This window comes from Numenius arquata, chromosome 8 (genome assembly GCF_964106895.1).
Source record: "Numenius arquata chromosome 8, bNumArq3.hap1.1, whole genome shotgun sequence".
Taxonomy (NCBI): Eukaryota; Metazoa; Chordata; class Aves; order Charadriiformes; family Scolopacidae; genus Numenius; species Numenius arquata.
In genome coordinates this window covers 43,277,176-43,304,838 of record NC_133583.1, presented here as the reverse complement: position 1 = coordinate 43,304,838, position 27,663 = coordinate 43,277,176, and the positions used below count along the sequence as shown (strand labels likewise).

At 40.3% G+C, this 27,663-nt stretch overlaps 2 protein-coding genes across 4 annotated transcripts in view; both read left to right on the top strand.

Moving 5' to 3' along the window:
* Positions 1–2,414: 2,414 nt before the first annotated feature.
* DR1 (down-regulator of transcription 1) lies at positions 2,415–14,201 on the top strand. The gene is made up of 3 exons (XM_074152192.1): positions 2,415–3,050; positions 8,558–8,721; positions 12,049–14,201. The coding sequence occupies exons 1-3, from the start codon at positions 2,831–2,833 to the stop codon at positions 12,193–12,195; spliced, it is 531 nt and encodes a 176-aa protein (XP_074008293.1). The 5' UTR covers positions 2,415–2,830; the 3' UTR covers positions 12,196–14,201.
* Positions 14,202–25,926: 11,725 nt separating this feature from the next.
* FNBP1L (formin binding protein 1 like) overlaps positions 25,927–27,663 on the top strand; it is a 59,993-nt gene continuing 58,256 nt past the window's right edge. For all 3 annotated transcript variants that reach the window (XM_074152341.1, XM_074152340.1, XM_074152339.1), the window contains exon 1: positions 25,927–26,127. In XM_074152341.1, coding sequence (XP_074008442.1) covers positions 26,104–26,127 — 24 coding nt within the window. In that variant the 5' untranslated portion in view covers positions 25,927–26,103. The remainder of the gene's footprint in view (positions 26,128–27,663) is intronic.

Here is a 27,663-nt window from a genome sequence, read left to right as displayed (position 1 = left end):
AAGGTGTTTATTTGAGCTTAGCTAAGATATTCAGCTCAATGCGTTTGTCTTGAACTTTACAGCTTGCAGAACCTTGAAACTAAAATCCTCTAACTATAGGTTTATTCTGTTTAGTGTTTGCTTTTTAGAGAGATCCGTATTCATGGGAACATAAACATTAACTGATACTTGGATATTCAGTATTAACCCGATCCCCTTCACATATTAGAGTATAATACATACTGAATTGTGTATTGTATGTAAATTATTTAGATTCGTAATGTTATAAAAATATTTTAACTTTTTACTTTTCAAAATGTAATAGTATATTATAGTATAGTATAAAAGTATAGTAATCCTTCAATCACAATAGCATTCTCGTTTTCAGAAATCAGGTCTATTTACCAGTAACATTAAAGAAAGTCTCATCAATCTTAAAATGTCACAACTAGAGTATTTATTACTCATATATATGTTATAATATTCTGAACATGCAGTGTTTACTGGCATATTACACATAGTGGACAATAAAACGTTTTTTAAAAGCATCTCAAAGTAAAATACCTTCTTACTGTCTGGGAACTACTTATTTTTTCCAAAAATAACAAAATATTATCCGGAAGAAGTAATTTAAATCCATTAAATGCCCTAAGTGCCTTGAGTGGCTGAAGCTCAGCCACAGGCTCTCCTTTTCCAAGCCATCCTAGTAAGTACTTATTAAACCAAAATTCTAGCATGAGAAGGTGGTCTTTTCCCTCTCTTTCTCTCACCCTCGTCCTACAAGCCAGCTGAGGCTAAGCTGGGGGCTTGCATTTAAGTGCTCTTCCTGCATGGCATCCTAGTTCTCTGACCTCCAGCCTTGCCTCGGCACTGCCCTGGGGTGAGACGAAGGGCCAGGGCCCCTCGGGCCTCTGGGCTGCAGTTTCTCAGCACGTTCCAGCAGCAGCCCTGGCTTCACTCGGAGAGCCTGGCTGGAGCTCACTGGGCATACAGGAATTGGTTTTCTCTTTCCTTGAATACTTTCTCACAAAGCCTGAATCCAACTCCATGCTGGGACTTGCAGTGGCCCTGCCCTGCCCTGCCCTGCCCTGCCTCTCCCCAAAGGCCAGCTCAGAGGAGCCAAGCAGCAGCCCTTGCGTGGGCAGCTCCTGTGGATATCACACACTTTGGCTAATGCTGGGCTTGCTTTGCAGTTGTGGCCCTTTGGTGGGCCCCAAGGTGTGGGGGTGCACAGAGACCTCCCTAGGACCGTGTGGGAAAGTAACGGAAGATGGGTAACGAGGACTGTAAACACAGAATCACGCAATCTTCACGGTTGGAAGTGACCTGCATCTGGGGTGCTGGAAAACATATATATCACACTAATTGTTGTTTAGTCTTGTATGCTCGACAAGTAGAACACGTACACTGAGATAACATAGGCCTCTGATGGACTCAAGAGGCACCTTATCGAACATGCCTGAGATTCCCACCCTGTTGTCGGGGAAGATCAAAGTAGAAACGCGGTGGAAAACTATGTCTGCTTGAACCCCTGAAATACAGGCGAGAACAGCAGTTTCAAACGCTCTCTCTAACAAGGATCAAGCTCTGTGGTGCCCGCATTCCTGCTTGCATGCCTCTGCCCAGGTGCTGCTTCAGAAATCCCCCGGTTCATAAGGTATTGAGATTAAATTTACTCCTTGCATTTCATCCGTGGTTTTGTGGTTGTTCCTGTGTCTTATGTTGGCTGACACAGACTGCAGGCTGGGGAGTGCTTGGAGGACAGAGCCTGAAGCAGCCCCTGCGCAGAGCTGGATACTTCATTTATGATTCACTTGTAACTCAGACCTCCTTCTCCAACGCACCAGGCCGGTGTCTGCACCCCAGCATCAGTGCGGGGATGGGGCAGAGGTGGGAACAGCAGCTGGGCTGCACAGGGGAAGGCAGGAATTCAGTGACAGCAGAGTGCTGCCAGGGCCGAAGCGAGCACAGCCACCCACCCCTCCGCACCCCCGAGACATAGCTAGAGGGACTCGGCCGCTGCCGGCTGAGGGTTCAACGCGGGTTACGGATTGGGCAGAGACGTCCAAAGAAGACCAGGGCCTGACAGCGGCGAGGGCTGCTGCGGGAGTCTCCCCCTTCCTCCCAGAATGGCTCAGGCCTGCTGCCTCGGGCCTGCAGTCCGGGGCTGGGCTGCTCTACTGAGTGTTTCTCCGCTGCGGAAGCGAGGAGTCCCGGCGGGAACAAGGACCAGCTCTCCGAGCAGACTGGCTCCGAGGAGACGCCGGGCCCAGGCGGCCGGAGCTGCCACCGCCCACACGTGGCACCGCCTCACGGGCCACGGGCCACGGGCCGCGCGCCGCCAGCGCTTCCGGCGCTCACCGGGCGGGAGGGGCCAGGCGCCGGAAGCGGGTCCCGGCTTCCGGCGGAAGTGACGTCCCTCGCAGGTCGAGCCCGCAGTCAGACCGTTTCCGCCTCGCGGCTGCCCTCACCATCGGGCCAGGCGCCGCTGCCGTTGAGGTGTGAGGGTGCCGAGCCGTGCTGCCGGCGGGTAATTTGGCGTCTCGCCTTCCCTCAGGCTGCTCATAAGGCGGCGGCGCCGGCGCCCGAAGGATGTGGTGGAGGCGGCAGTGGCAGGCGCCGCGGCCGAGGGCGCCCTGAGCCCTGAACCCTGAACAAGCGCTTCCCGGCTCCGCTCACCGGTGGCCCGGCCCGCTCCTCCAGCGACCCCCCGCCCCCTCCGCCGCGTCGACCCCCGCGGCAGCGCCCGCCCCTGGCCGGCTCCCTGCGCGCTGGAGCCCCGCGCCGTGGCTGAGGGGGAGCCCGTGAGCGCGGGAGCCGAGCGCCTGTCGGGGAGCCAGCGGCAGCCAGGATGGCCTCGTCGTCGGGCAACGACGACGACCTCACCATCCCCAGGGCTGCTATCAACAAGATGATCAAAGAAACGCTGCCCAACGTCCGCGTGGCTAACGACGCCCGGGAGCTGGTGGTCAACTGCTGCACTGAATTCATTCACCTCATCTCCTCCGAGGCCAACGAGATCTGCAACAAATCGGAGAAGAAAACCATCTCCCCGGAGCATGTCATACAAGGTAAGCTTCCGGAGGCGGTGTGCCGCTGCCCGGTGCGACACGGGTCATTCAGGCTTTGGGCCACTCCTGTCCCCGTGCGACTTTTTCCTCTGTGGTTCCTTGTAGCTACGTAAAAGACAAAAGGTAGAGATCTTTTAAGGGTCTGGAGGAAAAGTATGTGTTGTCTGGCTTGTCAGTCGCATTGCAAGGGAGGGTTGTCTTTGTGTGGTTAGAGTGACGGTTGAGTGTGCTCAGGACCAGCCCTCATTTTGTGGTTCAGAGAAGTCTGTGATGTTTTGAGTGAAGTCACCAAATCCATTTGTCTCTTTTATACCTGTGAAATGAGATCTGTTTTTTCAAGGTTATGCAGTTTTCTTTTACAGCATGCTTTAAGATTCTGGACTTATTAAATGTCTTTCTAATTGGAGACTGACAATAGAGGTGTGATTTGGTATGTGGGGCCCATGCTTTAATCCAGAGTCATCCTGTCTGGATCCTCTACAGAGTAAAATATTCTTCTAGGGCTATCTTTGGAGTCTTATTGTCTAAAATTAAGTTTTTGTATCTGTTGTAAAAAGCATTTAAATGTGACCTGTGCCCTCGCATCTTTTTCAGCTGCTGACTTGCATTTCCCCTTGCTTGAATAAATGTAGTGTTCTCTCTCTGTCTCTCATTTTCTTTTCTTTAAATTCTGCCACGAACAGGGAGATCCCTTGCCTCATCCTGTAGTCTGCAACGGGCATCTTTTTTTCAGGAATCATTTGCTTTGCTGCTTAAGCAAAGGTTGTCGATACCAGTGTCTGCTGCAAACAGATTTATAGCAGTAATAGTGAAAGAGCACTGTACTCTGCTGCCTGGTAGAGACAGCAGTATTTGCAGTAGAGCTATTTTCAGGACTGCAACGGTATCAAGTTAGTTTAAAAATTGTTACATTTTTTTGGTAATAATTGTCTGTTTGAAACAAAAAAAAAATCTGATTCTTCCGGATTATAACAAGTTTCAAGTACTTGACTGGATTATGAATAGCAAAAGAAAATATGTAGCATGTATGAGCTTTGATGTTAAATAAAATACGTGTGTATCTGAAAGCCTAGCAAAGCAACTCCAATGCAGAAGCTCAGAATGTAAAGATTAAAGAATAAAACTTGTACTTGCACGTGGAAGTATAATTGGGATATGATGCTTCTAAATACATGGATAGCTTCTTCAACTGACCACCAAAACGTTTGAGCTGAATTCTTAACACAGAAATAGACATGATCTTTAAGGTTGAGGGCAATAAAGAATCCATGTATGAAAGATTTCACCTATTGCTGCCCTAGGGTTAGTCTGGGTTGTTTTTTTTTTTGAAAACAAATGGAAACTGAAATGTGTGTGTATATATGCACATGTGCATGTTATCAGCAGGTGGTCCCAAGCCAAATATTTTGCTGGATTCTATGTCTTTGTGTTACCAGATTTTAGAGTTAGATCTAATTTGAAAATAGTATTTCCTGTACTTTTTAGTCAAATATTGCTAAGGAAAACTTTGGAGGTGTATCAATTTTTGTAATGCTCCAGAGATGGAAGGATTTGCTCGTGGATCTTCTGCTGTTCTTATCTTTAGGGATGTATATGTGCTATTAGCTTCTTCCAGATGCTGGTCAGTTGGCAGGTGGTCCATCTGTGAGGTGTGAGAGTTCAGACCGCTAATTTTGGAAACAGTGGTTACATGTATATAGGCATAGCATTTTCATCCATCTTCATACATTCTAGACACTTGTTGTGTTGACTGCCTCTTAATGTAGCTCCATGACAATGATGCTAGCAAATTAAGCAATTGAAATATGTTTCTTCTGGTCAGCCAGGTATCTTGTTCCTTTGAAATGTTTAAACCAGCTCATTTAGAAGTAAAATGAAGTTAATGGCCTCACATCACACCTGGTCCGGTCTAAACACAGGCTGCTGCCAAGAGGAATCTTTTTGTACCCTCCCTAGAGCTGGATCTAGCAAGTGCTGATCCAACTGACCCTGTTGCTTTTTGAGAATCTGGGGTGGAGCACAGTTTTCTGTCAGGTGAGTTTGGTGATCTGACTGTTCCTGTAAACAAGAAGTTACTAGGTTAGAACCAAGAAGCAGGAAGGGTATTTTGCTGGGAAGGAGGAAGGGGAAAGAGGCACTGCAGTTGGTGACACCCTACCATTGGATTGTATTAAAGGTAATGTGAAACTGCACTTGCCACTGTACTTAGGTGCTCGGCAGCAGTGGTGCTTAAGACACTCCTCCTTTGCTGCACTAGTGAAAATGATTGTGTGGCCATGTGCTAAGCTAGAAGTCTTTCCTCCTGTCTCAGGGTTACCCTTCAGATAGATGGAAGTCTGCCATGTGTCATTGTGTGGTAGCACAAACGCTTGACTGGCACAGTGCAGTCAACATCATAGGGAAAGGAAAGCAGAGGCTTCTTGCGTCCCATGAGAGATCTGATTTGGTAGATGTACTCAGACTATGCCAAGCATTCACTGCTGGTGATAAAACACAAAGCAGCTTCCCTGGAGAGTACCCAGCGGCATCAAGGCTACACAATAGTCATAAGTGGAGATAGTCTCCGTGTTTATTGTTGAATCTCACCATCAGGAACCCAGTTGTGAGTCTGAGAGTCTAATAAGCAAATCCTTCCGTACTGGAACAGAAAATAGCCTCATTGGATAGTTATATGAGTCATGACGAAGCAGACTTTTTAGAATGAATTAAAGTTCTATTGAATTCTGAAAATAGTGAGATGTTAAATTCAGCATTTTTATTAAGTTGATTACTTGGTCTACGTATTGTGCAGTAAGGTAAGCTGTGGGTTGATGGCAAATCCTATAGCTTCTTTTCATGGACTGTTAGGATACTGACTGTTTATGTTAGCATTTAGTGTTAAAAAAATCCAAACAACTGTTAATGTTTGGGATTTTACTTTGGAAGTTATTTTTCTTTGAAAGGAGCATAAAAAGTAAACAATCTCGGATATGAATGACCTGATTGTATAAAAAACAAACGTAGACCTAATTATGCCTAACTGATTAATTGGAGATCTGCACTTTCATGCAGTTGTTAAAAGTGGGAGGAAACTGGGGAAAAGATAGTTGTGATTTGGTGCTTGTAAATATGAGAAGTGTCCCCCACCCCAAAAAAAACAAACCCTGACAAACTGTGTTTTAAGATTCAGTTGTTTAAATTTGGTGTGATCATTCTACCCTCATTAAGATACCAAATTTTCAGCAATCTGAGTAGATATGTAGATTTCAGACTCAAGAAAAGGAAAGACTCTGAATTTTGGTGGAACAGTAGCTCTGCTAAAGTAGTGATCACTTGTCTCATGTTTTAGCACCGTGCTGGTAAAAGGGATTCATATTCCTTCCATGCATGTGTTCTGTAAAGCCTTGATGTGCTTCAACTGGTAGTAAATTTTTTAAGTCATTTCACAGCCAGCAGGATTTTGATGCACTGGACCTATGGTGCATATATGGTTCTTCATAGATTTATTATGTTGAACAATTGTACAAAGCTGTCTTGGTTATATGTTTTCTTTTGGATATATCTTTCGTTTTTTTTTTACTGTGCTATATTAAATGCATAACTAAGTTATTAGCATTAACTTATTTTCTTTAAGGGCCATTTAAAATTTCAGTAAAAACACATCTTGCCGTTGACTTCAGATTGGGCAGTTCATATTCTGGTATTGCAGATTGACAGCTCTGATCACTGTGAATGTTCTTTTGACAAACACCGATGTGTTTGCTATGATGGTTTTGTCTCTGTGATGCTAGACTTGTAGAGTTCTGAAACTATATGCTTTAGTTAAAAAAAAAAAAAGACTTTAAATAGTTTACTGTATATACTATTTATATTTTAAAATGGAATGAGTTCTTAAATATTTAAAGACTGCTTAGCTAACCAGTTTTGGGCCATGAGACATGGATTTGCCGCCTATCTGCTCAGGTTGGATTAAACAAGTTTCTGAAGGTTTTTTGTAATTCTCCTAGAAACTGTGGGCTAGTTGAAAAAAGTGTTTCCAGTGTCTGTGTGTAGGCTGAGGCTCAACTGACATACTGTCTCTGAAGTAATTTGATTCTCTCTAAATCAGTTTGTCTTTTAACTTTATTTTTCTTAAGAAATGGGTATTACGTAAATTCCTTTGCTGAATGTTAGTCCTGCACAACTAGACAGCTGCGCTGTACTGCCCTATTGAAGACATTGTATTAATTGTTTCCTTGAGCACAGGTTGGAAGCTGAAAACTTACAGAATGCCTTTGGGTTATTGTTTAGGTGTAGGATACAATGGCATGCTGCTGTAATTGTGGGTAGGAAAAGGTTGCTTACAAAATTAATGTTAGAATATACTCTGAGTTAGCGTAACTAAGAGCTTGTTTATAACAAGTTGTTGGTTGCTGTTGTGCAGTTTATTCTAGTGCTATTTCTTTAACAGCTTGTGATGTAAGGTTAAAATACAGAAAGATAAAGGTTACAACAATTATTCTATAAAGAAAACTGATTTGTGTAAATACTGGAAATGAACTAGGTGTTTTATTAAACTGAGACTTGTTTCTAGTATAATTGGTGTTTATGTAATATTTCTAGCATATTCTGTAATAGGTTGCACTTTGGGGTGTGTGTATGCATGGAGGCATCATGTAGTAAAATGGTGAATCAGGAAACAGCATGTGCCTTTTGTCACATGTTCTACCTGGATTTTTATAATCCTTCTTACTAGTTTCTCATTCTTTAAAAAAAACTTTGTTGCAGGATATAGCTGCATTTCAGATTTCTTTGTGCAGATAAAAGTGCAAGGTTTTAGTTTCTGCATACATTTTCATGTAGAGATAAATAAAAAGGTTTCTGTTGAGAAATAAAACAATAAAGAACATACATAGTTTTATATAACTTTATATGTGTGAACTAAGCATTTTTAGCTTCTTGGCTCTTCAAATTAGGTATTAAAAGACAAAAGCTAAAATTCATAGGTCTAAGGTAATATTAATTATTTGTCCTAATGAAAGATCTGTGACCATTTTACATGCAACGCTTTTGCTCTGTTATAGGTTGCTAATTTGCCTTCTGGTGAAGACTTGCAACAAAACTGGAAAGGTAGAATCCCTGGTAGTTTAAAGATTAACAATCCGGATAGGAAGGACTTCGTAGTTGTGTGAATTTTGATTGATTCTGATAGGTAGAATATGGGAGAAAGAAGTCTTAAAGAATAATGCCTATCTTTGGCAAAATGTATCTGACAGCCCTGAATCCTTTGCAAGTGCAGACTTCTTTGGTTGTACTTCACTAAACTTAATTTTTCTAGCCTGAGAACATGCATTCTTAAATGACACAGGAGAAGAGACAGGAAAAATAGCTGTCATATCTTCTTGTGAACACAGATTTTCTTCACCAGGTGATAGAAAACTGATCAAACATTTTACTACTTTTATTTTTAATCTTTTAACTAAACAAATCAGTATCTATTATCAAAAGCTTTGTAAAAGATGAACAATGCATTTTCTTTCTTTTTCTAGCACTAGAAAGTTTGGGATTTGGCTCCTATATCAGTGAAGTAAAAGAAGTCTTACAAGAATGCAAAACAGTAGCACTAAAGAGAAGAAAGGCCAGTTCACGCTTGGAGAACCTTGGCATTCCGGAAGAAGAGCTTCTAAGGCAGCAACAGGAATTATTTGCAAAAGTAAGTGAAACAATACTGATGAGGTTGGAATAATTAATGCTGCTGATCTAGTGCCACAAAAACATACGCGCACCTCAAGAAGTATCACCTTCCTTGTGAATTGCTGTGGCATCTAAGATGCTATTGACTGTGGCCTGATTGAATTGGGGAAAGTAAAGTCAACAAATAAGATGCTGCTACTTGTTACTCCTGTCACTTGACATATATACAACCAAATTTTATACTCTTAAGTTTAAAAAGCATGGTTTTTTGCTGCTATTTACGTATTGCCATTCTACTGTAGAGAATACGTTAAGAATTACATGGTTGAGGAAATAAAAGAATGACAGCTGGTGTTCTAGGAAATTACCACTTTTGATGCATTAAAAATGAAAATATTTTTTCTGTTTCTGGTTATCAGTGCACAAATGTTATTTCTTAGGCTTTGAAAGAAACATTTAATTGTTCAAAATTTCTAATTTGTCCTTTCTCATCTTCCTTTACTCTTGGCTAGACTCTAATTGAGTGAATTCATGCATAAATTTTTAAAGAGGCAATTCAGGCATAGGAAAGGCATTTGCCTGCAAATACTGTGCGTGCGTACACACACACACACATTTTCTTTCATCCCAGCCTTCTCTTCTCCCAGCTTTCCCAAATAGTTTGTGAACATCTCAGAGTTTAATTGACTAAAAGCCAATTCTATTTATTTATCTTCCTACACCATCTTTCTCTCTACTGTTTCTTAGTTTGACAAGGAGACCATTCTCTAAACTAAGTGATGTGAAAATTATCTTGGATTTCTTTCCTCTTACCCAAGGCATGAGTTGTCTTTTCTCGATTTGCTTACTTTAATTTCCTCTGGTGAAAATGCTTATTCAGTTGTGTGTTAACATGCCTGATTACTGTGACCTTCTTTCCCCTTCACTATACTAGTATCTTGCCAAAACAATTAATAACTGTCATTTTTCATATTACAACATGCCAACTATTTTAATCTTAATTGCATGATGAATTTTAAGACACTTACAATTTCAGCTTAGCACGTAGCTATTGTCAGCATGCAGTGAAGTAGTTATGATAAATTCATGTGTGCCTAACTTTTGTTTGACTGTACTAACATTAGAAAGACCAATACGTCTGCTTCTGGATTAAGGGTGAGATTTACAAATAATAGCCAGTTTGATACCTGTTTTTTACTTACCATTTTGTTCAAATAACTTAGCATGGTATACAAAATGAAAAAGCAGCAAAGATAAGGTGTCTTAAGGGAGTACTAGCTCCTAAGTAACATTACAAAAAAAAAATAAATTGCTGAAGCCATGGCCATCTTACGTACGCCACACTTCATCTAAGGAATGACCCCTTGATGTATGTTCTGTTTAAATTCTATAAAACCATGCCTAAATGTCTAAATTAAGGCAATGCATGCAAGTTTGACAAGATTGTCAAGATTGTATGAATGACTGTTTTTAAGATAGCGTTTGGTAATATGGGAAATCTTTGCTTAAATTCAAAGATGGCAGTCTTATTTTTCAAAAATACTAGTCATGATACGCTGTTGGAGGTACTGTACTTATTCTTAAAAATAGTTACACAAGTGCATGGTCCTTTATTTGTGCTAACCTTGTTAGTATTATGGAGCATGACACTAATGCTGTCTTCTTTCTTTAGTTTTAAAATACTTGGCTGTTAATACTATGAATGTTTGATGCCTATAGCTTGGATTATTGTAAATATTTGAAGTCATTGGAATGGCTTATCCTGGTGTTCATGCACATCTGTAAATTTCTGTGCAAGATGAGGGCCTTAACAGGTTTGGGATTTTTTTTGAGGCTTCCTCACTAAAGTTCATCTGTGTGATAAATGAGTTGCATTTACCAGATGCTTATAAAGCTTTTTAGTCAATACAACTCAACGATTTTCTTTTTTTTTCCATTTTTGGTATGGCTAAATGGTATCATTATAAATATGACAGTGAGGGTAGGCACTGACAAAAGGATCCATCCAGTGTGAAATGCTGAGCCTCTGATTCCTGGTGCATGCATGTGTATCACCTCATTGAGTGTACAGTAAACTTAATTGTAGCAGGGTCAATAGGGAGGCCTATTGTTATCTTATGCGTGATAAATATTTATGCCTCTCCTGTGCGTACAGATGCCGCTCTCTTCCTTTGTTTAAAACTTTTCAATGTCTTAAATTGTTTTCCAGTCCTTGTAACTTCACTACCACTTGAAGTCTGAAATACCAAAAAGTCTTCATTGAGAAGAGATTTCTAGCTCAGTAAAAGTGTTTTCTTTTAATGCTGGAACAGACTGAGGAACTGTGATACTTATTTTAAAATAAGGGAAGACTCCCATTTTTTCACTTCGCTAAGTAGATAAACTGGTTTTGATCATTTTCCAAAGCATCATCTTTTAGCACCTTGAAGTCTGCAAAACTGAAAAATTTGTTGATGCTTTGGGAAAAAAGAAAAGGAAAATTCAGTGAGTGCAATGGGATTAGAAAATTAGGAAATCATTATGGTCTTAGTGATAACTTGTAAAAGCAGAAAAGTAAAGAACACTGAGGATTTTTAATCTTCAGAACTTTATCTTAATGTTAGCTCAAAAGTTTTAACTTTGACTCAATTGACTAGTATACTGTTGAAATCAGCAGTAGTTGCTGAAAAACAAGTGGAAACAGTAGATCGAAAAATGAGAAGTCACCAGTTGAAATATCTCGAATGGTTTGTTAGAATGTCTTCTACCTTTCAGTAAAGGACTGTACCTTTCTGTAGCAAAGCCATCCTCAATCTGCAACCTGAATTTGAGAAGACCTTGCATTGCTCTGTTTTCCAAAGATTGCTTAGCAAAGTAAGATAATGGCTTTCTTCATATTTTTGTAATAATCTGTGCCTTTGTGCTACAACTGGATGATTTCATAATTGCAAATTTTAGTATTTGTAATCAACGAAGTAGGGCTGTTCTCATCTCTGAACTGTGATTTAGTGTTAAGATCCCTTGAAATCGAAATAAAAAATTTCCATTGCTTTGCCTCATTTAATTTTTCCATTAAGAAGTGGGTCCAGCACAATCCTGACAATGGAACTTAAATGCACTATCTCCTGCCTCTTGTTTTTGTAACTATAAATCCTCCAAGTGATGGCCTCTTCAGAGAAAGAGAATATAGCTAAACATCTTGGTACAAATAATTAAGGTACTTCTAGATGTGTTATTATATGTACAATTAACAAAAATTATACAAAATGAATCTGCAGGTGCAGATAAAACTGGTTTTAAAGATAAGGTACTCTAGAGATTCTTCACAAGCTATGTATGGCATTAACAATTAAATTCCTGTCTTTAGGCTAGACAACAGCAAGCAGAACTGGCGCAGCAGGAATGGCTACAGATGCAACAAGCAGCTCAACAGGCACAGCTTGCTGCTGCCTCAGCCAGTGCATCCAATCAGGCAGGATCCTCTCAGGATGAAGATGATGAAGATGATATCTGAAATTCACCAGCTGAGTTTGTCTTTACTAAGAAATATTTTTCCTGCACAATGAAAACAGTGAAATGAATGCTTACCTGTAAGTTTGTATGCATCATGGACTGGCAGTTGGTATTCTAGGGGTGTCTGCTGTTGTGTGCCGTACATGTATAAACTGTCTTTTTTTGAACTCTTGAAGATTAAGGTTCAGTATCATATCAACTTTGGATTTTTAATGGTGTATATGGAAATTTTAGATAGCAGTGCGTCACTTATTTGATCAATAAACAGTGTTACAATAAACAATGAGTTTATAAAATATAGTGAGATTTATACAAAAAGCTCTAAATCCACATTTGCATTTCTTCCCTTTTAACTAAACTATAAAATCTTACTTAGAATTTTTAATTGTTTTTTGGGGGAGTGGTACAGTAGACATAATCTGCTAATGGGAAAAAAGCAGAGTTCAGCATAGTAGAGTCTGAATTCCTAGTTCTTTTTAAAATGAGGATGTATATGGCAATAAATATTATATATGCTCAAACACCACACTTGTTAAAATTTGAAAACGATACATTTTCACGAAGCTAGGTAAAGGTATGTTTACCAGGAGTTGTACAAATTCAGTCATTTTTTTGTATAGGGGTGAAGAAAAATAGACCCATGGTTTTATTATGACATCCGTTGACAGTCCTAACTGAATATTTCACTTCAAAGGCTGCCTGGTTTGAAGAACTAACTCTGCTATTATTTCACTCCAGTTTAATGTTAACTGTTGTTGATGGTATTTCGTAGTCCAGATCTATTCGTATTGTTGAGATATAAAGCTGGAACTTGCTGAAACAAAATTGTTTTAGTTCCACTGACATAACTGGGAATGAGTATTCAAGCCTAAAAAAGCAAAAGCTGAAGCTAAGAGCATGCCTACCATAAAAGAGGGAATTTATTTAACCTTGATTAGTCATTGTTGTCAGCATAATGCTAACATTCTCCAGACTAGATTGCCACTGGATTACTAAGATACCTTGTTGAAAAATAACATTTTCTTCATTCCAATTGGTTCGTAGGTAAGTCCGGGTTTTTGATAAACTATTCCCCAAGAGTGATCAGCAATACATGGAACAGAAGTGATGTAGTAGTCGTTTTGATAGTTGATTTGAAAATTCTGTTGATTAATGGATGAGCAGCTGTTCTCTGTGTTGAAATAAAGCACAGTAGTGTCCATTGCGGAGTTTTAATGTGTTACTTGAAGTAATACTGGCATATCTTCTGGTACACTAATCTGAGCAGACTAGAAAAGCCACTTGCATGCTGCTGTAGATGATCCCATAGCTCTCTAACAACGCGGATTGTTTTTTATTAACTTATGTCCTCAGCAAGTTGCTCTAGCTCAAATTCTTGAGGAGGGCTGCAGCAGTCTGTTTACGTAAGGATGCAAACAGACAATGGTGTGCCCATTTTTACATAAAGATCTGAACAAGGTACAATTGGCACATATTCAGATCTCAGTCACATAGTGGCTTTCCATTTAAATTTGAGATACATCAAATACATTTGTAAATCGAATAAATGTGAGTATTAATGCAGTGAAAACTCAGAAAAGTATTTGTTTGAATGTTTAAGTTTAAAAAACAAAACAAAAAACCGTTCATGGATATTTTATGAAATATGTTAGGCAAGGTTTGACCGAGGAAGTGGTTTTCTGTAAAGGTTTAAGTACCAAAGGTAGAAAAATCTAGTCTAGCGATACAATGTTAATGTGCAGTGTTGGCTTTTCTAATTTGTACTGTAACACCTTCACACTTTCTATTTTAAATGAGTCTTTTCCTTTTAAATAATATTAGGTATATTTTCACACCTTTCTTTTCTGATGCAGAATTCAGGTTAACATTTTACTGCATCTGGTATGTATGGTGTAATATGTTTGGATCCTTGTGACCTTTCTTTTGGACATTCTTGTGCTTTTTCATATGCTGTATTCTTCAAGCAATAAAATTCTGATGTGTTTTTATAAAATTGCTTTTATATTTAATGAATAGTCTGTCTTCTTCATTGCATTTATAAAGAAAAAAGTTAAGACTACTTAAACTCTGCTGTTATTTTGACCCACTGAACACTTCTTGTGACCAAAGTCTTTTCAACCTGAGTGCTGTTGGATGGCATTGCTGTTCACTGGGGTTGTTACTGCTTGCAAACAATATTTCTGGGCTTGACCTGCTCTCTTTCCTCTTGGGAATTACGTTTTGTGTGTATGCATTTTTATAACCTGACCTTCTTAACTTGAAAAGTTGGACAAAACCCCTGTAGATCAGGTATAAGCTACTGAACAAAGTGACAGACTACAGGCAGAGGCTACGGAAGTAAGAATACACGTTAGTTTCCTCTTGAATTGATTTCATGTAGATAGTCTTGTTTAGAGACTACTTTACTTATTCAGCCATTCCACCTCAAGTATGAAAAGTAAATGCTGGCAGCTGCAGGGGGAGAATCTTCACTGATCTTTCGACAAACTAAGAATTTTGTATTACTTTCCTGTTGTGCTTCCATGTACTAGCTGTTCAGTGAAGACAAGATTTCTGAATTTGTGGTACCACTGATTTTTTTGGTACACCAGATACATACAGTGTAAAGTTTGGTTAATGAACTGTATTGTTGCTTTGTTTCAGAAGAAACATGTATAAGGATGTGTCGGTTTCTTAAATATTGAGTTGATGAGATTATCTGTGGGCTTTCCATAATAATTATTCTGACAGTCTGTTTCCGAGTGCTTTCACTAAGTGACTTTCTTGCAAAATCTTCTTCTGTTACTTTAATAAAGCGTATGTCTGCATGACATTGTGGATAACTGAGGTGCTTTCAGAGGAAGTGTCTTAAGGATTCCAGACATCAAATACTTAAAATGGTATTCAGATTTCACTACTTCAATGTGGCTAGTTGAGTTTGGTATTGAAACACTGGAAGGGAATTTCTGCAAGAGTGGAAAAAGTCTCCAAAAGCCACAATTATAAATGGTGCTCTTCATATTTTGTAAAAGTACCTCCTTTAAGGAGGACTCTGTGTAGTAATGCCTGTGTTGATCTTTCCATAATTTTGCAACAGTGCCAAGTCAAGAGCATAAAGTGACTTAATGGTTGTTGTGGAACAGCAAAATCCTTACTCTGAAATGTGCATCTCATTTTAGTCTCCCAGTGTTGGATTGCCATTTTGTTTAAACCGTGCACAAAACAATGTGGAAGGAGAAGTGTAATATGAAAGGTTAAGAATGCTGTGGTTAAATTTGCTTTTGGTATTACACTATTAATCTAAGATGGAAAAGTTTTACTTGTGGCTTTCGCAGTGGGAGCACATCAGTGGGATACTGGGCAGCGTTGAGATGGATTTTGCTTACAGATAAATTAGGCAGTTTAGCTCTTTCATCCCGTGGACTGCTAAAAGTCCACTCAATGATTGTGCCATCTGTGACTAGAGTATGCAGGGTATAACTCAGTGATGAAAAGGAGTATCAGTGAGGCTTAATGTAAGCCAGTTAAGGTTTGCTGGCAATCAGGAATAAGAAGTTCCTTTTCAACAGATGTTTGTGCTTAGTTTGTTTGTTTGTTTTCCTGATTGAAATCAGTGGTTTTGGTTCCATGCAAACGTAGCTGCAGAAATTAGTAATTTTGAGAATTTAATAATGGAAGTAGTTACCCAGTTCTTGGGCAACAAGTATGCTAGAGCTGTGCATTCCTGGAAGGAAACAGATCTAGTGAACGCTTGAGTTGCGGGCTGCCCTTTTCTGTGGTACTGTGCTAGGATGCAGCTGAGCCAGTGCTTAGGGAGTGGGGGTTTTGCAGCAAAGCAATTAGTGAATCCAATTGGATACGTCAGATCCCATACATCAATCATTCATAAAAGCCATAAGTATGGGTTTTGCTGTATGTTGGAGTCTAGCATAAACTTGAATAACCTAGGTAGAAATGTGTAGCAGATGATGCAGATGTTGGGGAAGGTGATGTTTGATTGTAATTTTTCTTGCCTGTGACTTACTGTCACGCTGACTACAGGAATACAGCTTGAAGACTTCTGTCCCACAGCCTGAACCAAATGTTCAAGTAAGGATTGACAGTACTTACTACAACCTGTTTCCTTTTTCCTGGGTTTTAAATGTGAAGAGCTACTATGCTTTATGTATCTGGAGTGAAGATTTGTAAGAGGCGTATTAAGTTATATAAAGATTACATTTAATTTCAAGGCTGAATCTTCATGTGGCTAACTCTTGTAATGCTTTAGAGATTACTTTTTTTTTTTTTCTTGTTTCAAAGGAAGTAATGGATATTAAACTAGAGGCACTGAACTCTTATTATTTGCGTCAAAGGCAGGAGAATCTCACCATCGCAAGGTCTGGCTTTCATTTCTCCCCTTCCCGCTCAGCCCCCACCTAGGATAACTAATGTTGTTGGAGTAGTAGTATTGCATGGTGTAACTTTGAACAATTTCCGCACTAATTTCAGTAGAAATTAGTCCAGTTTTGGTATTAGTTCAATACAGTTAAGACTCAGTAACTTTTATATCTTCAAAGCATTGTACAAGCATTAATTAGGCGTAGACAATGTTACACTGCCCAGTGTAATAATGTCAGTATTTGAACAGTCCATGCTGTGCTTTGAAGTTAACACTTTCACATGCTACAAAACTAAAAAGTGGTGCACTATGTAGAAGAAAAAGATGTTATCTTCATGTCAGACTACATGGAACTCATCAGATGAGGGTGACTCATCTAGAGAGCAAGTAATTGGGAAAACATACAGACTTGTTATAAAAGTCATTGTCAGAGATGAAAGCATGTATTTGTAATAGCACAGTGCTTGGGGTTGCTGGTTATGGCCCAGGACTTGGTTTCATTAATGTTGTGTTCAAGTTTCATTCTGTCACCTACAGAGTGAAAAACCACAGCTGAATTACAAATCAAATTAAATGTCCTTTTGGTTTCAGGTACAGATATGTTTTCTCGGGCAGCAGTGTAACCTGTGGAAGAGAACTAAATTTATCAGGGCAGTGGCAGTGTTAGTAATGCAAAAAATCTAAAAGTCTGCACCATCCCACCCTGCAGTAAAGGAGACTTCACTTCTAAAAATGTTAGAAAATGTGTATGATGAAGGAAGAATATGGGCAACAGCAATTATTATTCCCCCCCCTCCCCACTGTAATGCAAACAGCTAACTGGTACAACTTTTCATGCATAGATAATTATTTTATAGGCAGGTCAAATTCAAAACTTAAATAAAGACAGTTGCTTCTTAAATATGCACATCTTCTATATTCTCTGATGGTGTTATGTATTCTATACCTATGGTAGTTTAATTGTCTGGGATTGCTGGGTAAGTTGTATACAACTAAATTCACTACCCTTAAATTATGAATAACTTGTTCGTGTCTTGCTTTCAATATGCTCTAATGTTTTGAGACTCAAACCTGTTGCAAACAATCAAGTTTTAATTTCTACAAAAATTTTACAGTTTTTGAGGTGCTTATAAAATTGTTTTATAAAATATAGTTCCAAATAAAATTTAAACAAAACTAAAGCTTTTTAAACAAATGATATTTGTTTATCTTAATATATTGTATCATTAAAATGAAAGGGGTAATTTTTGACGGAATGTGAAAAAGATGTTTCTTCTCTCTGTGGGATGTGAAAACACAGGGCTAAGCTGTCTGTCACTGCTGTTAGTGAGTTAACATTTTGCCACATTTTGGAAAAGATATTTTACCTATTTAAAAAGTGTTAGTTGAAGTTCTGAGACAAAAATCACCCTCTAACTTTTCTCATAGGAAAACGCACTGGCTTCCCTTCTGTGATGAAAAGGATCTAGGGCATGAGTCACACCGTTCTGTGGGAAAAACTGTAGTAGCAGACTACAGGGAGAGGGCGTTTCATTGATTGCTTTAACTGTGTTTTTGCTTTAATGATGTGAAGAAGGGATTGAGAATTGAATGTTGCCCTAAAATAAAATATCTGGCATTGACTGTGTTATAATAGCATATTTTAAAAGATTTTCCTTTATGAATGCAGAATAAGCTTCTGAATGCTGAAATTGATTTTTTTAATTTTTTTTTTTTACCCTCACATGTATCTGTGTTCAGATATATTTTTGTAACCTGCCTCAGTGGTGTATATATTGCAACCCAGAGGGGCAGTTTAGTCCTCAAACTGAGTCAAATTTTTAACTTGGTGTTGAACATGGTGCATTTTTTTAGTGTCAAAAGAAGGTCATAGGAAATAGTGACATGGTAACGTCTTTCTGTGGACTAGTTAATCAAGACACAAAGGTAGTAGCAACACAACTTATGTTCTGTGTATTTTCTTTTCAAAAATACATCAGCTGAGGAGACCTGGACATAAGGAGAGTACCCAAAGTAGTGGTAAATCCAAAGGGAAAAACCCTGGCTACTAGAAGATGAGTGTGTAAGGGAGGGAAAAAAAATAGTCTTAAGAAATTGTGTATCTTCTCTTTGCATCTCACCATGTCTCAAAGGGAAGAATATGCAAATAGAAAAAGGGGGGGGGGGGAAAGACTCTTACTAGGATTCAGTTGGCTACCTGCTAGATTTGATCTGCATTTTAAGTCCAAAGAGCAGGCGTTGGTCTTTTAATTTAGTTAAATAGAGCTCCAAAAAGATAATGTCACAAAAATAAAATCCCTTCCTAAACAAGTGATTTTGTTTGTTTGTTTGTTTCTTTGGAATTACTTGAAAATTTCTGAAGTTAGTCTCTGATTGGAATCTCACTTGGAACAAATAAGAATGATAAATGGAGTTGTAGCTATCTTTATTAATGTAAGAGGGAGACATAGAATGGTAATAGATTTGCTTAGTGCGATACCTATTCTATGCACAGCATGCTGTGTTCCTATTCCTATTGTTATTTTATTTACTGATTCCTGTCCTTTTTAGGTGATTAATAGTGTGAGGAAGAGAGTTTTCTTGGATATGTGAATTACTCTTGAGTTTCCTTCCAGACTGTGATCGTTTGACAGTATTTTTTGCACCAATTAAATGTGATATTATGCAACGTGGACGACAACTTTCTCATGAGAAAAGGAGAAACCACCACAGATTTAAAGTAAGAAGGGAGGGAGACCTGAAATTAAACCACTGAAATGAAATCCTTTAAAAGAGAGGAGTCTAGACCTGCAGTGGTATGGAAGGTAGGAAAATCAAGGGATCGTTCACCTTTTCGGTTTCAGATTAATGTAACTCATCCCTTATTCAGTGAAATAAGATCTGATTGATTACGGCAGGAACAGGTTGGTATTATGCTGTACTGCTTGTTCTTTCGCTTGCCAGCAGGTGGCTGCCAAGTTCAGGAAATGGCTTGAAACTACGGAAAACCTGTTAACTGGTTTATAGTCTACAGTGGTAATCCATGAACCAGTTTTAAATTAAGATTCCTTTAATAAGATTAACCAGTAACCCAGGATAGTGATTATGTTCAAATGCTAGGGCAGATTTTGCACAACTGCATATATATTTGTGTTTCTGATCATAGTTCAAAGTCAGACGATAGTAAAATATTTTGGCAAGTCTGAAAATGGGTGGTACTGATCCTTAGCTGCACATTCATCCACTATTAATTTGTCTACAGCTTGAATTAGTACTATGACAGATTCTCCATCTTTCAGTATTGATAGGGTATAACAAACCATACACTCTGCTTGCAAGCTGCTAGCTAATCCATGCTGACAGCAGTTACTGTTCAAGTCTTTGGTTGTTATCTCAAAACTAATATTCCTTATGCCTGTAGATATGGTAATGAAAAATGTTGACTGTCAGAATTCACCGTAGCTATACCTAACTTTGCATATTAGATATGGCTTAATGTTCTTTTAATTTTAAGGAAATAAGCATGGATTGGGTTGGTGGGAGAATGGAGAAGACATGGGTTAGGTGAGCTGGAGATATCAGAAATTAAGGTAGCAAAGCCCTGGTGTTTATGTCTTGATATAATTCTGAAAGTGTGTGCAATAAAAGTAAATGGATTTATAGTATTTAAGCAGGTAATGCAAGAATTTAAAATTATATTTTGAGATCGTGATTTATTGGGTGTTCCCTGATATTTTGTGATTTTCCAGCCTTCAGCTTGAGACACAGTTGTATGTTATGAAAAGGAAATGCTAAGTTATCATGTGATGGTCTTGCTTCACTGGAAAAAAGCGAATTCCTGTGAAATAGAATATTAGAATATTGGTAGTTGGTGCTGATTGACACCACATTTTCTCTGCTACATATGGCATGGAGAGATGTGTTCTTGGCTATAGTACAGGCAAAAAGAGCAAACAGGATATTTCACAAAAGCAGATGGAAGTTCTCATTTTCTTCCTATTTATAGCTGGTGTAAGTAGTGTCCTTTCAGTTCTGTTATCCGATCACTGGTGATGTCTTTCTATTTTGCTTGGTGAGACAAGAGAAAAAGAAGAAACATACCTTTCTTCTGCTATATAAACTGGGTACAGTTCTTCCCACAAAAATTCAGAGATAGGAGAAAAATTAGGATTAGGTCACTCTGAGCAGCGGCTGAGGCTGCACTAATAAGTGCAGTTTTCCTTCTGCCTTGAAGCAGGGGTGGTGTGGTCTAACAAATATAGTCTCCTGCTAATTTTTTGCTTTTGGAAAAAAGAAGTGTTACTCAAGTAAAACTGTTAAGTTTATTTTGCCTAATAGTCAAAATAGGAGCCCTGTGGAAGTAGGCCTCAAGTCAGAGGCACAGCTACAAACTCTGTGCATACTGCTGGTTATGGTTAAATAACCAGCCTCTGGGAAACAGGGGAGGTCTGTGGAGAACTCGGCACAAGTTGAAGTGTCCAAGACACCTATTCTTTTGTCTCAAAGTATTTCCTGAGCTGTAAAGTAATGATTACCCACTCACCACACAGGCATTATGAACATCAGTATTTTTAAAAATTAGAGCACTTCGAGTGCTGGTGATGGGGGAAATGTATCTGTAAAGCATGGGGAGAGCTAAATTCTTTTGGCTTTGAAGCAAAAGAGATAATACTTAGGGTTTTTGCAACAGTTCATTTTCTTTGTGGAGTAAAAATCCAATTTTAATATGACAAAGAGACTGCTGGCTAGCAGAGAAAAGGATTAATGGCACCTCACACTGAGAAAGAGATATTTGGAAGTAATTTGTTTGGTCCTGCTGATTTTTGTGGCAATGGAAAGCTAAGCTGCTTCTGTCTTTAGAAAGCGTGCCCACAGGGAGTGCCAGACGGCTTTTCTGCCACTCCAAATTAATCATGCAAATTGTTGTTCTGCCAAGATAATATCCTTAGGTACACTTGTAAACTTAAGTAGATTCTGTTGAGAAGTGAACAGAATTAACAAAATACTATTGTAATAATTGGAATGATGTGGAATCAGTCTAAAAATAAAATTGGACAGTTTTCTTTTAAAGCCTGCATTAATTAGTCAATGATGGGGAAAATGGCTAAACAGTAAATTTTCTAAGCTAAAAATAAGTTGTCATCATCTTCCAGAAAATGCTAGTGGTTTACAAGGATACTAGAACAATGTAATTTATCACAAAGCCTTTGCTGTGTGTAAAAATTACTTAAAGATGTCTTTAATGTACTCTTGAGTCCCTTTAGTGAGATTTTTTTTTTATCTTTTTTTTTTTTTTTTTCCCTCTCCAAGCCCAATGTTTTTAAGGATGTCACTAGAAGACTAAAAATCTGTAGGGTAATATTTGTTTAATTATTTCTGGGCCTGGGGCCAGTTGCAATCCCTGATAACGGAAACAGTGTCAAAATTCTAAATGATTAATTATAACATTTCCGGCAATATCCTGTGGAAATGCCGTAGACTCCTTCCCTCATCTTACAGCTAGGTCATTCCACAGCCTGAAATGGTGAACTGGAGGAGAGCATAGTTCAGGAGATAGATGGGAATCTCCTAAAGCAAGATTTAGGAAAGGAAAAGGGCTGAACGATGACCTGCTGTCACACTTCTCGCTGCGCTGAAAAGGTGTAACGTTAAGTGTTATGCTACTAAGTCATGTTTTATTTTTAATGAGTTAAAATTTGATTTGATCACATGGTCTTAATATATTGTTTATGAATTCCAGGTTCTGTGATAACTTAGATACGTACTTTTTGTCTTTTAACTAACTTCCAGTCAATTACCTTCACGGTTTATTTTTGTAATGAGCTATGATCGTCTCTTTACCGATGACAAAGTGGCTCCTAGTTTAAGTAAAGGTGAAATGTACACCTTCATATAAATACATTTAAGTATCAGGTATGTCAGTTTTTGGAAGAAGTACAGGTTGAAAACAAACTGAACATCAGAAACCAATCTTGAAAACAGTTGTGCCCGTATTTCAAATAAAACACTAATAAACCCACTGAAATCTGTTGGCAAGAAATAGGCCTTGCACTTGAGGTTTTTTTCAATCCCGTAATATGAAAACTGTATAGAAGGTGTTATGAAGGTTTTTATCCTGTATCACACAGGCTTTAAAAGCTTACATTGTGGGTTTTTTATGTTTTAAAATAATAATATGTCCAGATTAGCTTAAGAAATATTTACTGCCTTTCCAGGAATGCTGGAAGGAATCATTCCTCTTTCCCCTATAGTGTACATACGTTGTCGAACTCTCCCCAGTCTGTTTCACTTGCTGCTGATAGCCATTGCTTCTTCAGGTAAAGTACCTCAGGCAATTGTGAACTGTACCCTTTGAGACAGATTTTGTGCTAATTCTCTAGGGGTGTTTCTGTGTTGCGCAACGAAGGTCCAAGATCTGAGCTAGTTGTGAATGAGCTGATACAGCTAAATGGCTCATCATGCTTCTGTGCAGAAACACAAGGTTGTGTCCCAGAAACAGTATGTTAATGTGTACAGCTTCTGGCCTAATCAGCCTCGCTTCCCAAGTCTAATTGTTAACCTCTGAACATGAATAATTAGCCAGACTGCAGTAGCGCTCTAAAGCAACGATACTGTTTCCTATTTCGGTGCTAGCTTACTCAAAGCCTGTTCAGTAATATTTTTTTGACTGCTCCTCTTCATAGTGTACATATGCTCTTAAAAGGGAGGTATAGCGCAGAGGCTGCTGTGATTAACGCCTATCCTATTTTACACAGTATTTCAGGGAAGCCTCTCAACCTGTTCTGGAGGTTGTGAAGTTACCCAGAATCTCTGCAACCTGACGCTTGCTTTACCCTAGGGCTAGTAAAGATGTTTTTTGAAGAGAGCTGCATGGAAAGTAGGAATCCTGTTTGTCCTGGGAAAACCTCTCATTAGCCAGAGTTAGGCTTTTTAAGCATTACTGAGAAGCTAAGTATTGTATTTATGTACCTGTGATACAGGCTGCAGTTTCCTTCTCCTAAAATGGCTGGAGATCACCATAAAATATTCCATTTTCTTATATTGCTGTGAATTGAAAACAAATCCTGACATGTTGAGGGTGTTGGCCTTGCACATTTTGCAGAAATAGGAGTAATTAGTTAATTCTTAAATTAGAGTTAAATAAAAGAACCTAAGGGTTCAGGTATCAATCATCCAACCACAAATAATATATATATATATATAAAAATATATATTACGCTTTGAAACTCTCTGGATGTATGTTGCATATAATGAAAGGCCAGTATTTCAAATCTGAGGGCCAAGTAAGTGTGACTTGCAAAGCTTCCAGATCCATAAATCCAGAATTCAGGATCCATTTTCCAGTAGATTAATTTTTAATACTCCATTGGAACTTCTAAGGTTGAAAATTTTAACTCGGAAGTTATTTTTTAGGGTTCATTTTTAGATATCTACGCTGAAACAATTGGAAAGATGAGTTTTCCTGAAATGATCAGAGGCTGAAAAATCTTGGCTGTCCTGAAGCCAGCAGCAGACTTCTAATTCACTTAAATAGTCAGGACTCTCCCCCCCAGTGTTTAAAGGTTCAGTGTACATTTGTTTCTCAAAATTATGCTTTTTAAAAGAAATGTGCCAAATCCGGCATCCAAAACCAAAGGTGTTCAGATTGTTGGGTGCATTTATAAACCTTGGTTAGGACACAGTAGAATATGGATTCTACTTAGTGAATGATTAAGATTTTGAAATCCCTCTTTCTAAAATTATTACATATGGAGCAAGTTATAGCATGGGTATTAGTTTAAAAGCTATATTAAAAAGCATGTAAAATGAGCACGTTCTTTTAATTTTTACTTTAATTATGTTTTGAACTAGGTTATCTCATTGTATTATCTGACTATATTTTTTTGAAGAATCGTATAAAGGTGTGTGGTGAACTGGTAGCTAAGCAAAAAGTTGATTGAAGTTTACAGTGTTTAATGGAAATTATTTTTTCCTAATCCTGAAAGACATATAAACTGAGTGAATTCAAATATACATTATTCATCGGTTTTTATCATTTATTTATTTCTGCTTCATTACCCAAATCCTATACATGTATTCTGCTTGGTGAATAGTTTCAGTAATGCCATGCAATCTAGAAAGTGAGTTAATGTGTCAGAGTTCAACTGAAGTGTGCCCAACTGTGGAATTTAATCTTCAGAGCCTAAAATTCGGGGGTTACGTGACCACCAGCTTGCTAAAACATACACGTAGCATGTGGTACCACAGCACGTGGCACACACATTCATTTTGTGGATCCCCACAGACCAAATGCATTTCTTGTGTAATGGGATTAAACATTTCACTCCAGAAATCACGTTGTTGATCTGTGGGCTCATTTGCTTACTTTGATAAATTCTCATGTTAGAAATACTCTAATAATTTCGTATCGATCTAGAAGAATTCATGTTTTCCTTTCACATAGAAAACAGGACTAAACCTAAATTAAGCATGATGCAAAAGAACATTACCTGAAAGGTGACTTGGAAAGTAAAAAATAATTGGATTTAAGTAATTTTTGTTTCATGATATATGGAGTTAAGACAGCAGTATTTTCACTGAGCTTTTATTGCAGCCTATAGAAGCAATTTTAAGTAAAAATGCGAGGAAAATCTTGGAATTGATGCCTTGAGAGAGGAATTTTATTCGGCCGGTGTTCAAAGCCTTTGCTTTCCGATTGTGGCTTTGTAGCAGACACTTTGGCAAAAATCACTTTTGACGAGGATTTAACACCCCTCCTTTTCTAGTTGCTGAGGAAAAACCCCCTCTTATAATCGTTCGGTGGTTGCAATTCATCCAATTACTGCGTTAAGAATAGTTTTTGTTGGTGGTTCTTTTTTTTTTTTTTTTTCCTCAGGTGCCAGCCTCGCCTTCCCTAACTTCTCCATTTATGTTTTACTCACACACCTGTGGGGTAAAAAAAAAAACAAGGAAGGATTTTTTTTTTTTTTTTTTTTTTTTTTTTTTATTTCTCTTCCTCGCCACCGCGCCAGGTGAGGGGGGTGCGGGCCCCGGCCGGTGCGCAGCCCGGGCTCCCGCCTCTCCGCCGGGCCGTGAGTCAGCGCTTTTACCGGGGGGTGGGTGGGTGTGAAGGCGAGGAGGCCTCGAAGACGCCCGGGATACAAAGACTCGGGGCCTCGTCGCCTACTCTCGCCAGGCGCACCCTCCTCTCTCTCCTTCATGAGCCGCCCCGCGGCTCTGGGGCGCTCCGGGCTGCGTGTGGCGCCGCGGGAGGGAAGCCGGTCGCCGACATCGCCGCCGAAGCGGCGGCGATCTCGGCGACCGGCCTCCCTCCCGCGGCGCGGCGGCCTCACCCCGTCCCGTCCCCCCGCCGCCTCAGCCGGGCCCGCCCCTCTCCCAGTTTCCTCCGCGGCTCCCCCCCCTTCCCCGAGCCAGGCGGAGCTGGAGCTGGGAGCGACCGTCGTTCTTCGCCGCCGCCGCCTCTCCCCAGTGACTGAGGGCACCGGCGCCTCCCGGCGGGACCCCCTTTCGCCGCCCGACGCTTAATTCCCGCCGTCGCCTCTGCTGGAGCCGGCGCTGCCCTGGGGAGCAGCCATGAGCTGGGGCACGGAGCTGTGGGTGAGTCCCGGCTCGCCTCTCATTGTGTCTGGGATTCGCCGCCCTTCCCTTGTCTGCTGAGGCGGCTTCCCCGGGGGGAGGCGCGGAGCCGGCCGGCCGCCGAGGCGCTTTGTTCGGCGCTGGGGGCGGCGGGCACCGGGCGGGGGGAGGCCGGAGGTGGAAGGGGAGCGGGGGGGCGAGGCGCTGGAAGCGGCGGAGGGAGGAGGCGTTGGGGACGGAGGAGCTGAGGAGGGGGGCGGTGGGTCGGGGAGCGCCTCGTCCGGGGTGCGGGAGCGCGGGCGCCGCCTGGCGCGGCCATGGCGCTCACCGGGGGGGGGGGGGGTGTTAAGTGTCGCCTCGCCCGCCACCCTTCTCCCGGTAACGGTCGCAGCAGGTCGGGCTTCTTTGTGTGCGACCCCCGTTTCCTCCCCCCGCCTTCCTTTGAGGCGAAGGGAGGGGAGGGCTCTCGGTGCGAGGCGGCTGGGGCCGGGGGGTGGCGTGGGGCGGGTCCCGGCGCGGCTCGGGCAGGGGCTGCGGCCGCGGCCCGCAGCGGGCACCCTCCGGGCGGCGGGGCCGGGCGGTGGCGGGGCCGCCCCTCTCTGAAAACCACCGGACTGCTCTGACGAGTGAAGCGTTTTGAGCTGTCGGCCCTAATTGGAAGCAGCTATTTACACGCTTTGTCTCTAAAAGCACCCCAGAACGCTGGCTAATTCTGTATTGTGTTTCGTTTTTTTAAATACGAAGAATTGGCAGCAAGAAGACAGTGTCTGCGCGCCCGTGTCTGCCTTGCGTTAGGTCTTTTCTTAAATCTCCACTCCTCCTCCGAAGGGTTTTAGGCTGTGCCGGGGACAGTAACGAAGGGGGTTCTCCCGGGGGAATCTGCCGGGGCGAAGCGCAGCGCTCTCTGCGCGCAGACACTCGCGGGATGTTTTATTTTCTCTATCAGATTTCCTACTGCTGCTGCTGGAGCTGACGCTGATCCTGGGAAAGCTTAAGCAAAAAAAAAAAAAAAAAGTACCAGGGAGAGTTTAACGTCCCCATTTTAAATGTAGCTTGCCCTTGGTTTACTTGCTTTTAACGACTAAAGACTGTGAAGCACAGACACTCGGTCATCAGAAAAAAAAATGTACAACAAGTTAAACATTGCAGCTTGAAGTCTCTTCAGGAACTCTTAACTTGGACCTAGCATTATACTTTTTTTTTTTTCTTTAAGTTGAATTAAATACCTTTATCAGTAGTTTCTAGTACAGGGCTATTAGTCTCTAGAGGAGCAAAGATCTGCTTAGCACCGAGACAACTAGTTGCCCGAGTGAGCTGGCGAGTCAAAGGCAGGCGGTGGCATTGCAGTCAGAATACGTGGGTGGGGTAGAGGAGTTGGGCCAGTGAAGCTCCTGAAGCCACCTGAAGAAGTCGTGTCTGGCTATGCAAAATGAAGATGTAATAGCATTGCATCAAGTGTACTTCGTGGAGAATTCTGATTTAAAGATATTTAGGGGTTACTTTAGTGTTAGTAACTACAAGTGTACCTTGTAGTTAACTAGGATTTATAGGCATGAT

Coding starts and splice junctions, on each gene's coding strand:
- DR1 (XM_074152192.1), top strand. CDS start 2,831: ATGGCCTCGTCGTCGGGCAACGACGACGACCTCACCATCCCCAGGGCT. Junction 3,051..8,557: donor CCCGGAGCATGTCATACAAG/GTAAGCTTCCGG, acceptor TTCTTTTTCTAG/CACTAGAAAGTTTGGGATTT. Junction 8,722..12,048: donor AACAGGAATTATTTGCAAAA/GTAAGTGAAACA, acceptor TCCTGTCTTTAG/GCTAGACAACAGCAAGCAGA.